At 41.5% G+C, this 14,856-nt stretch overlaps 2 protein-coding genes and 1 non-coding gene across 5 annotated transcripts; 1 reads left to right on the top strand and 2 right to left on the bottom strand.

Moving 5' to 3' along the window:
• The first annotated feature begins 211 nt into the window (after positions 1-211).
• On the top strand, positions 212-9,421 carry LOC115131508 (uncharacterized). 3 transcript variants are annotated; one of them, XM_029663286.2, is made up of 9 exons: positions 212-336; positions 2,837-3,039; positions 4,119-4,294; positions 5,409-5,498; positions 5,584-5,758; positions 5,981-6,181; positions 6,287-6,665; positions 8,498-8,646; positions 8,844-9,421. In XM_029663286.2, the coding sequence occupies exons 1-9, from the start codon at positions 309-311 to the stop codon at positions 8,994-8,996; spliced, it is 1,554 nt and encodes a 517-aa protein (XP_029519146.2). In that variant the 5' UTR covers positions 212-308; the 3' UTR covers positions 8,997-9,421. The 3 variants fall into 3 exon arrangements, with proteins under 3 accessions (XP_029519146.2, XP_029519145.2, XP_029519147.2); XM_029663285.2 differs by having other exon boundaries at positions 5,939-6,181; XM_029663287.2 differs by lacking the exon at positions 212-336 and having other exon boundaries at positions 2,961-3,039; positions 4,123-4,294; positions 5,939-6,181.
• Positions 9,290-13,312, bottom strand: LOC115131509 (translocon-associated protein subunit beta). The gene is made up of 6 exons (XM_029663288.2): positions 13,206-13,312; positions 11,958-12,115; positions 11,700-11,798; positions 11,270-11,378; positions 10,575-10,652; positions 9,290-9,984 (listed from the first exon to the last, which is right to left on the bottom strand). The coding sequence occupies exons 2-6, from the start codon at positions 12,113-12,115 to the stop codon at positions 9,874-9,876; spliced, it is 555 nt and encodes a 184-aa protein (XP_029519148.1). The 5' UTR covers positions 13,206-13,312; the 3' UTR covers positions 9,290-9,873.
• LOC115132887 (small nucleolar RNA SNORA57) lies at positions 10,148-10,279 on the bottom strand. Its single transcript, XR_003864143.1, has one exon. It is a non-coding gene; the product is annotated as a small nucleolar RNA SNORA57 (small nucleolar RNA).
• Positions 13,313-14,856: the final 1,544 nt, after the last annotated feature.

Genomic DNA, 14,856 nt, shown 5'->3' with positions numbered 1-14,856 from the left:
AATACATGACAATTGTAGATGCATGCACAACTTAGGACATCATTATGTAATTAAGAAATTTGTAAAGATTACATTTTCCCTCCCCCACCCACAAAACTCTTCTTGTTTATCTCTCTATTATATATCCTCTCTCTCTCCCACTTCCTCATCTCTCTCTCTGTCTCTGTCTCTCTCGCTCTCGCTCTCTCTCCCTTTCTTTCTCTCTCATTGACACACACAGACAAAATAGGGTATATGTAGAGGAGGAAAGAGATGTTCAGACATCCGTTTTCACAGCTGTCTTGTGACAACCTATTTTAAACATCAACATGGACTTCGACTACCAGCGCTTAAAAGGTCAGGCTTAAACGTTTAACAATTTCATATTCAGTCAGAACTATGTAGGAACAAGGTTTTCATTACTAACTCATTTAATATCATTGCTAATGTTTACCATTGCTTACAATTTTGTTGCCAAGAGTCTTTGTTAACAAACTATGTATAGTTTCAAAATAAGTTTTTGAAAGATCATGTCGATCTCACTGACTGTGAGTCCTGGCCATGGCTCTATTTATGAATTTGAGAGTGGTTACATTTCCCCAGCCCAATCACTCAGCTTTATACCAAACCAAGTGACAGATCTGCTGTTGGGCTGAAAGAGATAGACAGGTTTGTCTGCGCAGCCGAAGATTGTGTTAGCCCACTAAGCTAAAAACCTACAGGCATTAGCTGTGCGAGCTAAGGCAAGTCTCATAAAAAGGTTACTCATCACACAAGAGTAGTTACCTGACTAGCTTGATTACACTCCACCTTTTCTCCTCTGAGACACCAACAGATAATAGGCATCAAATGACCAAATCTTACTCACGGCACCAATGTGACGTGTGCTTGTTATACAATTGATTATTTGTGTTTATTCTACTAAGTGAATCCTTTGCACTAATGTGAAAATTGCATTATCTACAATATTATCTACATCTTGAAGTTGATGCTAAAAGTGATCTGAATCGATTTATTGTCAGAGCAAGTATGCACTTTACACCATTTTAACTTCTATTCATTGTTATGTTTTTTATGTTGTGTTACTACAGTGTCTTCAGAAAGTATTCATACCCCTTGACTTATTTCACATGTTGTTGTGTCACAGCCTGGGTTCATCATTTATTCAATATATATTTTTGAAAACATGTTTTTCGAAATGTTTGCACATTTATTGAAAATTAAATATATAATTGACATAAATATTCACACCACTGTGCCAATTAATGTTAGAATAACCTATGACAGTGATTACAGTTGTTCCGGGTAAGTCTCTAAGAGCTTTACACACCTGGATTGTACAACATTTGCACATGATTCTTTTTTAAATTCTTCAAGCTCTGTCAAAATGGTTGTTGATCATTGCGTGACAGACATTTTCAAATCTTGCAATAAGTTTTCAAGACAATTTATGTCAAAACTGTAACTAGGCCACTCAGGAACATTCAATGCTGTCTTGGTAAACACCTCCGGTCTATATTTGGCCTTGTGTTTTAGGTTATTTTCCTGCTATAAGGTGAATTTGTCTCCCAATGTCTGTTGGAAAGCAGACTGAACCTGGTTTTCCTCTAGGATTTTGCCTGTGCTTAGCTCTGTTTCATTTATTTTTATCCTAAAAAAAACTCCCTAGTCCTTGCTGATGACAAGCATACCCATAACATGATGCATCCACTACCATTCTTGAAAATATGAAGAGTGGTAGTCAGTGAATTGTATTTGCACCAAATAATGCTCTGTATTCAGGACATAAAGTTCCTTTCTTTGCACATTGTTTTGGCAATTTTACTTTAGTGTCTAATTGCAAACAGAATGCATGATTTTGAATGTATTCTACATTTTCAATCTGTCGTTTAGGTTAGTATTGTGAAGTAACTACAATGTTGTTGATCCATCCTCCTATCACAGCCATTAAACTATGTAACTGTTTTAAAGTCACCATTGGCCTCATGGTGAAATCCTTGAGCAGTTTCCTTCCTCTCCAGCAACTGAGTTAGGAAGGACCCCTGTATCTTTGTAGTGACTGGGTGTATTGATGCACCATCCAAAGTTTCATCAATAATTTTACCATAGTTAAAGGGATATTCGATGTCTACTTTTTAAAATTTTACCCATCTACTAATACTGTAGGTGTCCTTCTTTGCGAGGCATTGGAAAATCTCCTTGGAAATCTCCCTGTGGTTGAATCTGTGTTTGAAAGTCACTGCTTGACTGAGGGACCACACAGATAATTGTATGAGTTGGTTACAGAGATGAGGCAGTCATCCAAAAATTATGTACAAGATAAGGGACAGGCACTGTAAATTAGCGCAAGCTAACATGTTATGGTGTAAATTGCAATGTGTCAATGTTATTGCATCTGTCGCTACTCAAATAAATGAAACAATATTATTGCACATGCAACTTATTATGTGACTTGTTAAGCACATTTTTACTCCTGAATTTATTTGGGCTTGACATAACAAATGGGTTGAATACTTATTGACTCAACAAATTTCAGCTTTTCATTTTTAATACATTTCAAAAAAATTCTCAAAATGTTATTCTACTTTGACTGGCCAGTGACACAAAATCTAAATGTAATCCATTTTAAATTCAGGCTTTAACACAATTTGGAAAAAATTCAAGGTCTGTGAATACTTTCTGAAGGCACTTTATATGTATGCTGCTTTTTGGCTAGGGTTCACTTTTTTAAAATAGATGTGAAAGTCAATGTGACTTCTGGTTATATAAAGGTTCAATAAAAAATATATTGTGTTAGTGGCTGTCACTTGTGATGGTTACTGGTTAGTTTTATAGATTATTTGGTGTTGGTTTGCAGATGTTGAAAGCAGGCGAGAGGAGAATATCAGCTGCCTGCCTATCCAACCCCAGAAGCTTGTACCACACCAGCATTCTGCTCAAGACCCGCCCACCCGGCAGACTCCTCCAATCAAACCCAGGAGGAGCTTAAAGGTCCCCAAAACCCCTCGAGCGGAGGTGGCGGCTCTACCAGCCAAACAAACCATTGGCCAGGAGAATGAGGTTACAGAATTTAAATCTGAAATTAGATTTAAGTTCAGATCCCAGATCAGCAAATTTGCATGCTTTTCAATAGTGTTTTCTATGCTTGGTAGACATGACACAGACAAGTATCTGTGCATTAATTGACGTGTTTTTCTACTGTGTCTGAATGCTTGTTTCTAAAAATGCATATGTCTGTGTCTTTGTTGAGAATTTCCCGTAAGCCTCCAGTCAGATTGTCAGGTCTGAAACCATCAGCCACACTTTACACCCTAAACCACACAGTACAGTTAGAGACACACAACTTCCTGTGGTTCGGTTTAAAAAAAAGCCATTTCATGAAACGTTAAAACAAAGAGAACTGAAAGTTACCTCTCTACCTTCAGTGTTGCGTGGGTCAGCCCAGTTCAGATTCTGTCTCTAGAGCCTTCTCGAAGATCCTACCGGTTTGATGTGCATACATGGGAAAGGATAGGTGAAATATTATGATGGGTTTATTTGACCTATGAAAGTTTATACCATACACACTTTGACTTACACACCGTACCTACTGAAAAGGCCTGATACAACACAGTAATGTTGTATCAGATGCCGGTCACTGTAGTGTCTTTCTGTTTGTGACGGAGAGCACCAACTGGATGAGCTGCGGGTAAGGCCCAATGTCTAGGATGGGAGGCATGTAGGCCACTTCGATGTAGTTGACTGCATGCTGGAATTAAAAAGGCATGGATTAGCATATCAAGTGTATATCAAGTGTTTAAAATATAACTGTCTTCTCTTGCTGAGGTAACTTCTGTGGGAACGTATTCAAGCTTACGTGTGTGAACAACAGCCGTTTTCTCCCTCTCCCACCCCCCTCTCTACCTCTCTCTCTTTCCTTTCAGACCTACACAAAGTGGTAGTTGGTAGGTGCTGTTTCTGGACCGGGCATTGTTCTCTTTCGCTCTCCCTTTTCACCTTTTTTGTTTTCTATTCAATATGGCCTTAAAATCTCCACAATAATGAAAAGATACCAGACAGCTCAATAGAGAAACTATTGAATATGCTTATCAATCTCACAACCCTCCATGTCTATCTCCCTCTATCCCTCCCTATCTCAGACAGTAGTGAAGAGGGTGTCTCCTGCCCTGACTCTGGGTGGCCCCGGGCCCCTGAAGCCCTTGTCTCCGTCCCTTCGGGCCCACACCATGCTGTGGTTCGAGAGGACACAGCTCCCCCGCCTGCGTCAGCCTGGCCACCCCCTACCCCGCTGGCTACATGGCTTCGCCACGCGCAGGTTAGACTGTCTGTCTGTCAGACTGCTAGCACACACAGAAACATATACTGGTATACACATTATCTGCAATAGAAATAAAGAAACATTGTGCATCCAGGGAAACAAGTGCATATGCAAGAAGACCACAGACACACATGCACACACGTACACTCAAACACACATAAAATGCATACGCGCACACACAAGACCACAGATGACACAACACATATATAGGGATACACATACTCATCTTGACCATTCCCACTTTGAAAGCCTCAGATGGTTCAAAGTGGAGGAGAGATTCACTCAGACTACTTTCACTTGGTCAGGGATAACCACAACTATTCCACTAGAAGAAGTGAAACTGACATTGTTAAGGATGGTATGGGGAGGGAAACTTTTTTGAACTCAGCTGCCATTCTTCGGAATAGTCTTCCAAAGAACTTGAAATGCATAACCTCCATGGTCGGTTTCAAGTTCTTACTGAGAAAATGGCTGAATAGTAGCATGTCACGAAAGTGAGGAGTAGGTCTACGTGGGTGAGAAGATATGACTTTTGGTGCCTAGTGTGTTGTATATTGTGTAAAAGTGATTGTCTTGTATATATCAGGGATTGATTGTTGTACTGTATATATTAGAGGTAAATGAGAGTGTTGTTTATGGCAATGGGACTGTACTATTGACTCATTTTATGACACAAACAGAAATGGTTCTGTTTTTAGCCACTGAAGCTGGAGCCCTCTCTTATGTATGTTTATAAAATTGTCTAATAAATGCAATCAATGAAACAGGTCATATTCAAACATATTCACACATACATACATAAGGGGGCGGGGGGTTCTGAGGAAAACATAGCAGAAGGCTATATCGGTCTACTAATACAGGACTATTAAAAAACACAACTTTTGTGATAAAAATCAAAAAAATTATTTCTTTAAATTATTTTTTTAATTCAGGGGGTGCTACAGCACCCTCAGCAGCCCTAAATCCCGCAGCTATGGGTACATACAGTATGCACACGAAATAGAAAATAGTTCAGAAAGACACGAGTCAAAGCAAAGACACAATTGTACACACATAGGTGCTCTGTTTGTTCTCATTTTTCTGCCTGTCTGTCTGTCGACTGATTTGATAGGGAGGCAGAGGAGCTTCTGAAGGACAAGCAGCAGGGCTGTTTTCTGATCAGGCTCAGCGAGTCAAAGATTGGTTTTGTACTCTCGTACAGGTAAAGTCATGACAGACCACACATACACCATACACACACACATACCTAAAGACATCTTTAGATAGACACATAATTTCCCCCCCAGAGGAAAGGATAGATGCCGCCATTTCATCATAGAGGAAGAAGAGGGTGGCAGAGGGGCATGTTACCTCATCGCTGGGGAGGAGAGTCGCCATAGAAGCCTGCAGGAGCTGGTCAGCCACTACACCCAGAATCCCGTGGGGCCCTTCAACGAGATTCTCAACACGCCCTATGATGAGGTGCCGAGTACATATTCCACACCCCATGCCTCCTTCATGAACAAAAGGAAAATAATCATTGGCACGACCTAATTAGCCTCTAAACATCTATCATTTTGTGGCAAACTATCCTTTTTGGTAAACTCAAATGCAACAGTTTGTTTCTCAATCTTTGTGTATCTATTTTACTCTCTCTCACAGTCCAATGAAAGTTTTGAGAGTACAGTTAAACTGGGGTTACAGGATGAAGGTGGAGAGACAACGAAAGTGACCGAAAAGGAAGCCACTGTACAGACATCAACTGCACCCTCGGCTCCTGACACTGTCCGAGTTCAAGACATATTGGCTAGCTCAGCCCCTACAGATGATGGGGTGCCAGAGTATGCTGTGGTGCTCAAGAAGTCCTGTTCTCTACCAGAAAGCCAGTTTAGGGAACTGATGGAGGTGAGGAACTATCCTCACTTTAATATTTGTAAGTTAAACAAACCCACTTAAAAAGTCAACGTTATTAATGGATTTACAGAACTACCTTACCAATGTTTATTCCAGGTGACAAATCTGATCGCCCCCCCTCAAGATGTGACAAAAACTGGTGTTAGCTGTGTAGGAGCATGTGGGAGAGGTGATAACGACACCGAAGCACTGTACGCTCAGGTCAACAAGCCACCAAGCATGCTTTCCCAGGCAGACATAACTCCCAAAGTCAATGTGGGCAACCCACCAGGCCAGAGGGCGGAGGCAGCGTCCTCCGTCCTGCTCACGAGCAGTGGCTCCGACGAGGACCCGAGTTACTGGAAGCTGGAGCCCCTGCACACCTACGAGGAAACCCCTCATCTGGCCCAACACGAAGAAGAAGAGGCAAAGGAACACATTGACTTCTACGCCATGGGGCGCTGGCGGGATGCCGAGAGGAGCGCAGGCGGGCAAGGTGAAAGACAAGACCAGACACTTATCATTCAGGGGTTGTATTGTTATTGGCCTGAGCAAGGCACAACATGCCTGATTCGACCTGAAATTACCCATTACACAGTTTTAGCTGCTCCTTAATTTTATGTTATATTTATACAGCCCCATTTTTATCCATGCCTAGAATGAACAATGTACATATACAGTGTCTTCGGAAAGTATTCAAACCCCTAGACTTTTTCCACATTTTGTCACATTACCACCTTATTCTAAAATGGATTAAATAAATACAAAATCATCAGCAATCTACACACAAAACCCCATAATGACAAAGTGAAAACAGGGTTTTTGAAAATGTTCCAAATGTTTTGAAAATAAAAAACAGTATTGCTCTTGAGACTCGAAATTGAGCTCAGCTGCATCCTGTTTCCATTGATGATCCTTGAGATGTTTCTACAACTTGATTGGAGTCCACCTGTGGTAAATTCAATTGATTGGACATGATTTGGAACGGCAGATACCTGTCTATATAAAGGTCCCCACAGTTGACAGTGGATTGTACGTAGAGTGCCGAGACAGGATTGTGTCAAGGCACAGATCTGGGAGAAAAAAAAATGTGTGCAGCATTGACGGTCCCCAAGAACACAGTGGCCTACATCATTCTTAAATAAAAGAAGTTTGGAACCACCAAGACTCTTCCTACAGCTGGCCACCTGGCCAAACCAAGCAATTGGGGGAGAAGGGCCTTGGTCAGGGAGGTGACCAAGAACCTGATGGTCACTCTAACAGAGCTCTTGAGTTCCTCTGTGGAGATGGGAGAACCTACCAGAGGGACAACCATCTCTGCAGCACTCCACCAATCAGGCCTTTATGGTAGAGTGATCAGAAGGAAGCCACTCCTCAGTAAAAGGCACATGACAGCCTGCTTGGAGTTTGTCAGATGGCACTTAAAGACTCTCAGACCATGAGAAACGAAATTCTCTGATCTGATGAAACCAAGATTGAACTCTTTGGCCTGAATGCCAAGTTTCACATCTGGAGGAATCCTGGCACCATCCCTACGGTCAAGCATGGTGGTGGCAGCATCATGCTGTGGGGATTGAGGCAAATGTCCATTGCCCGTGTTGCTCTGCCCAAGCAAGTCTCTTATTATTGGTGTCCTTTAATAATGGTTTCTTTGCAGCAAGTTGACCATTAAGGCCTGATTCACAGTCTCTTCTGAACAGTTGTCTGTTTAACTCTCAAGCATTTATTTGGGCTGCAATTTCTGAGGCTGGTTACTCTAATGAACTTATCCTCTGCAGCAGAGGTAACTCTGGGTCTTTCGTTCCTGTGGTGGTCCTCATGAGAGCCAGTTTCATCATAGCGCTTGATATTTTTTGCAACTGCACTTGAAGAAACTTTCAAAATTCTTAATTTTCTGTATTGACTGACCTTCATGCCCTTTGCTTATTTGAGCTGTTCTTGCCATAATACGGACTCTGTCTTTTACCAAATAGTGCTATTTTCTATATACCCCCTACCTTGTCACAACACAGATTGGCTCAAATGCATTAATTGAAATTTGCTTCGTTAAACTTTTTTTGGTTGCGTGCACTATACTACAATGTAGAAAATAGTACAAATAAAGAACCCCTTGAATGACTAGGTGTTAACTTTTGACTGGTAGTGTATTTCAGTTTATATTTAAATTAGCAAAAAAAATCTAAAACCCTGTTTTTGGGGGGGGGAATAATACATTCTAGAATAATGATGTAACTGAACAAAATGTGGAAAAAGGCATGGGGGCTGAATATTTTCCTAAGGCACTGTATGACGGTATCCATGTATTACAATATTCGCTCTCATTTGCAGACCCCCAGAATCACATCTATTCAGAGGTGAACCTAAGGAGAGAGGCCTCCAGTCATGTTCCCCTTCCAGCCAGGACAGCCCCCAACCGGCCTTTACGACCGCCTCGCAGGGCCGTTAACTGCCCCCCTCAATCAGACGGAAGTGTGCAGGTACTGGAACAAACTAATGGTTGTGCATATTATCTATTTTGTCAATACATTATAGCCGATTGTAAATGTTAAGATTTTTCATTGAGAAAAAAAAATACATTGGTAGAGTAAGTTACTCCAAGTTACTTTGAAAATGTTAGAAATATTTCATATAAAAATACTTAGTTAGGCCCATCCTTTTTCTCTCATTTTTCTAGCGATGTGGAGATGCCATCTTTTCTTCCCCATCCCGACCTGGGATCTTTCTGCCACCTTGTTCAGAACAACCTTTGACTGATGACTCAGGCACCAGCATCTACGAACAGATCCCAGCGAGGCCAACCAGCGCAAAGCCTTCACCCAACCTCTGACCACTCTTTACTAAGACCCTGTCATACAACTCCACTTGTAAACCCCACACCCAAGACCCTCTCTGCAATTAACATTTAACAAAATAATGACAACCCCAATATATTTTAAGCCTTACTGTACTCTTAACAGATTAAGGTATGTTTTCTATTTAACTCGAGGCTTGATCATCCTAAATGTCAAGTCTCTGTGTGCCAAAAATGCATCTACAGAAGTTATGCCCCAATCTACCCTTGAAGAGTACACTTGCACACTACCCCACAAAAAGATTGACAGAATGGTAAACACAAGAATCTCACTTTATAAAACCCAGCGTGTTTGTTTATTTCCCAAACATGAAGTTCCAAGTCACCTGAGAAATTACTTTCTGTAGAAATTACTTTGAGGGTTTCAAATTAATTACAAAATAAAACAAAATGCAGCCATTCTTGCATTGTAGCTGTAGTGGGACTTTGTGTACCGTATGGAATGCATGTGCGTGTATGGAATAGAAAAACCAGCAATGAAACCTCTAGCCCATCATCGGCCGCTACAGTCGACAAAGCTCAATCTCACAATCACAAGGAAGCACATCTTCCCCGATCACTCATTACATGTTCTCGTTTACCCCCAATATGGGTAATTATGCTATTTTAATAAAATACAGTCACTCGCCTCCCAATCTACTAATACCCTTTTCACACCACTGAGCAGAACTGAGATGAACAGCATTAGTGTGGTTACACATCCAGCATGGTTGCTATAACTATGCTGGAAAGGACAAAGTGACAAAAAAATATCTGAGCCTGCACATTTGTGTCAACACAAGAGTGTGAAACGGTACAAGTTACTAAACCTCAACCCCATTCCTAGCTAGTTCCACAGTGGAGAGTAGAGTGTTCAGTTCTTCTTGGCCTTGGGCGAGTCGTATTTCCTCTTGCTGGAGAACCACAAGAGCAGGGGGATGCCAATGGAGGGGAGGGTCATTACACCGAAAGCGGCCCAGTCCAGCTGGAGAGAGAGAGGGGGGTGAGGGAAGGAGATGTGATGGGGTTCCATTTTAAACAAACAGGGCATGGAGAATAAAACAAAATTAAGCATGGCTGTTTGTAGTCTAGTTTGTTTGGGGTGGCTGGTAACTGGTTGGTAAACAGAGGCCTTTTCATTTATTTTCAAGTTTGCCAGCAATTGAGGATAGGACCAGGAGACAATAACACACTGGTACCGAAGACATAGTACTGGCTTTGTTCTACCTCCATACATTACACAAATACTGAGCAACTATATGTATGCCAAGAAATGGAGAGTCTAGTTCTTTCTGATGAACATACTAAAGCCATGTATTTTTGCAAGGATATTTTAGTCTAGGCCTCTGTCCAACAAAAGGCTGGTTTCCTGGACTCCTCCTTCCTGGAGTAAAAATCACTTCAAATAAAAGGTTTGCCATTGAGCATGCATTTAAGACTAGGATTAAGAGTAATCTGGGTCCAGGAAGTCAGCCCGAAGGGCATCAAGTTACCTCCAAATATGTGGTATATCACCAAACACTCCTGTAAGAGGTCTATAACAACCATAATGCTTTGAAAGGACAAATGACTTACATAGTGGGGGGAGAAACGCCTGTCAAACTCCCTTTGAGCTAAAATCCCACCCTGTCCAGGGGCACTGGTGTAGCCAACCTGTAGGAAGACAGAAGGGGGTTTAATTTCCTCAAAAGTTCACAAACATCACTACTCTGCATCAGTCTCTAGTTGAATTGACGAGTTTCCAATTATTTGAAATCCATAACAGGATGTGTGCAAGTGCACAATGCATAAAAACAATTGCCAGGAAATATCAACACCAGCCTAATAGGCTATTAAGCTACATTCTGCACGTTAATGTAGCAGAGAAAAACTTCCAGACTGGAGAGAACAATAGAGAACAAAGCAAGTCTGCATCAGACTGGAGTTCAAATACCATTTTAAATACTTCAGCTCTGCTTGATGGAACTACCTATTGCAATGGAACCAATACAAAAGCACAAAAAGTTCAAACCCTGACCACATGCCAGTGCTTAAGCAAATGCTCAAAGTATCTGAAAGATTTCAAATATAATTTCAAACCAGTTTAGGGCCCGTATTTATAAAGCATCTCAGTATAGGAGTGTTGATCTAGGATCAAGTCCATGCTGTCCATGCAATCTTATTCATTATGATGTAAAAGGGAAAACATTATCCAATATCATTATTCCTACTCCTAAAATGCTTTATAAATACAGGCCCTGGTCTGCATAGATGATTCTGCTCTCCCTTACCACAACTTGTCCTCCCTCCTGAGCCAAGTAGCTGACGGAGGCAGAGGTGAAGTTGAAGTATCCGGCCTTCAGGGGGCGCAGTACCACAGTATGAGAGACGTTGCTGGCACTGGGGACAGTTAAGATATAAACAACTAGAGCAGGGTTGTCACTCATTCCATGCAAGGCCTAGTGTCTACAGTTTTTTTTCTTCTTCAATTAAGCCCTAGACAACCAGGTGTCGAGAGTAGAGTTTCTTACTAATTAATTCATCAATTAAGTATAAGGAAGGAGCGAAAATCTGCAGACACTAGCCCTCCGTGGAATGAGTTTGACAACTGAACTTGAGAAACTGCAATACAACTTCAGAGTATGCGGTGGGCTTCGTAAAAGATTGGTGCTTAGGAGCTGTTGAGCTGAGACATTTTAGGATTGTGCCTTTAAAGGATACGGGGCGATCCTGTCCCATTTCACGTTCAGCATCCCAGAGACGATGCCGAAATCCTCAGGGGGGAAGGAGTCGTCAGACAGCTCAACCTCTAGGGCAGCGCTGTGGAACGAGTATTCAGAATGAGTTAAGGCAGATTGTGAAACCTCACACTCTGGGATAAGGGTACAGAATTGGGAAGCAAACAAATAAACTAATTTTCAGCACACAGAGACTGACATTGAATGGCTTGTCTTAACACTCAATGTCATTTTTCAATACCTGGTTCCAACGTTGTAGATGTTGTACTGCAGTGTGAGATCACGGCCCTCAACGGCATAACGGTTCAACAGGGACTTGGAAGCTAACAGACGAGCCCCCTCCTCTCCTGTCCCCAAACCCAGCAGACCAAGTAGAGCAAACACGTACAGGGCCCTCATCTGCAATAGAGTAGGAAAAGTGGTCAATACAAACTCAAGTGAAATTACAGTGAAAAAGTGCCGTGTGTACTTCAGTCCCGTCAAAGAATCATTGATCACTGACAAAAATACAAGAGTAGCATATTTTTTTTATTACCTTTATTTAACTAGGCAAGTCAGTTAATAAGAACAAATTCTTATTTTAAATGGCGGCCTATGAACAGTGGGTTTACGTCCTTGTTCGGGGACAGAACGAACAGATTTTTACCTTTTCAGCTGGAGGGATTCGATCAGGTTACGAGTCCAACGCTCTAACCACTAGGCTACTGCAAGTTGGCTATGTTCTTGACTGCAAGTCGTCGAAAATACCACTGCCGCCTCACATCTGGCTATAATGCTAACGTTATATTTCTAAATATTGTAAAACTCATTCACTTCGTATGATAAGATAAAGCGAAGTGCCAACTAGCAATGCTAAGTGAGGATAAAAGGACCAATATTTGATCCATTCGTGTCAAAACTAAGATTTCAACATAGTATTGGATAATTAAATACACCCATCTAACGTTAGCTAATGACGTTATAGATTATCGGCCAATCTACCACAATTTGATCGTGGTACAAATTTGATACTGTTTTTTTTTTTTTAAACAGCCAAAGCATACGTGTACATGGTGTCAACTTTGAACTTGGCGCTATGAGATGTGCTAGCTAGCTACGGTGGCTAACGATTATCTACAACCAGATGTTAAAACGAAAGATGACCTTAGTTAGCTAACTAGCTGCAATTTTCTTGAATGGATTACAAAAACCACATGGTCAACAAAGCGTTAACCACAATCTGACAAAATTAACATTACGAGATACCGGTTAGCAGCTAGATAGCAAAAAAAATCTGCAGGTTTACGCTTACGTGTACTTGGCTAACTAACGTTAACTGGGTCGACGACTTGCAGTCAAGAACATAGCCAACTTGCAAATAGTATATTTGCAAATAATATGTGAATCTTTGACAATGTATTACAAATCATGAATTCCTTTGTCCGTTTTATATTATAACAGGGTAAAACACATAAAACGATACAAACCATAACAGATAAAGCAGTCTCACCTTCCTTTCGTTTCCTGTCAAATCAGCAAAGAATATCAACACGCATGCTCAATATATTTCAGCCCTCGTTTGGAGTGACGTGGCAAGTGACGTCATTCCGGTTTACGTGCTGCTGTGCGGTTTGTTGCCAATTTTACATTTTTTCCCTCGCTCAACTTTTTTCATTAAACTTTTTCACCCCGGACGCTTTATCTGGACCTCCACCAGCCGAAGCTAAGTAGTAGGGCAGGGCTTTCTATAGAGCCTCATTTTTATGGAATGGTCTGCCTGTCCGTGTAAGAGACCTTTAAGTATTTATTGAAGACTCATCTCTTCAATAGGTCCTATGATTGAGTGTAGTCTGGCCCAGGGTTGTGAACGGAAGGCACTGGAGCTACGAACCGCCCTTGCTGTCTCTGCCTGGCCCGGTTCCCCTTTCTCCGCTGGGATTCTCTGCCTCTAACCCTATTACGGGGACTCAATCACTGGCTTACTAGTGTTCTTCCGTGCCGTCCCAAAGAGCAGTGTTGCCAACTCCTCAGTAAGGAAAGTAGCCATTGGCTGTCCTAAAAGGCGTTAAATGACGTAATCGCCGAATTTGCATAATTAGCCATGTGCATTATTATTATTATATTATGCATGCCAGGACAGCGGAGTCAATCACCACCTTCCGGAGACACCTGAAACCCCACCTCTTTCAGGAATACCTAGGATAGGATAAAGTAATCCTTCTCACCCCCTCCCCCCTTAAAAGATTTAGATGCACTATTGTAAAGTGGCTGTTCCACTGGATGTCTTAAGGTGAACGCACCAATTTGTAAGTCGCTCTGGATAAGAGCGTCTGCTAAATGACTTAAATGTAATGTAAATGTGATGGACGCTGTAGGTGACGTTCTGGGAGAGACAAAAAAGTGAGTAAAAAACCCTAAATATGTTTAGAACTACAAATGAGGAAGCTGCAGAGAGAATACAAATTCCATCTAGACACTGTTGCCCTAGAGCACACAAAAAACTATACATACCTTGGCCTAAACATCAGCGCCACAGGTAACTTCCACAAAGCTGTGAACGATCTGAGAGACAAGGCAAGAAGGGCATTCTATGCCATCAAAAGAAACATAAATTTCAACATACCAATTAGGATTTGGCTAAAAATACTTGAATCAGTCATAGAGCCCATTGCCCTTTATGGTTGTGAGGTCTGGGGTCCGCTCACCAACCAAGACTTCACAAAATGGGACAAACACCAACACAAAAATATCCTCCGTGTACAACGTAAAACACCAAATAATGCATGCAGAGCAGAATTAGGCCGATACCCACTAATTATCAAAATCCAGAAAAGAGCCGTTAAATTCTACAACCACCTAAAAGGAAGCGATTCACAAACCTTCCATAACAAAGCCATCACCTACAGAGAGATGAACCTGGAGAAGAGTCCCCTAAGCAAGCTGGTCCTGGGGCTCTGTTCACAAACACAAACACACCCTACAGAGCCCCAGGACAACAGCACAATTAGACCCAACCAAATCATGAGAAAACAAAAAGATAATTACTTAACACATTGGAAAGAATTAACAAAAAAACAGAGCAAACTAGAATGCTATTTGGCCCTACACAGAGAGTACACAGCGGCAGAATACCTGACCACTGTGACTGACCCAAAATTAAG

The sequence above is a fragment of the Oncorhynchus nerka genome, linkage group LG7 (genome assembly GCF_034236695.1).
Source record: "Oncorhynchus nerka isolate Pitt River linkage group LG7, Oner_Uvic_2.0, whole genome shotgun sequence".
Taxonomy (NCBI): Eukaryota; Metazoa; Chordata; class Actinopteri; order Salmoniformes; family Salmonidae; genus Oncorhynchus; species Oncorhynchus nerka.
This window is presented reverse-complemented; position numbering and strand designations above follow the sequence as displayed.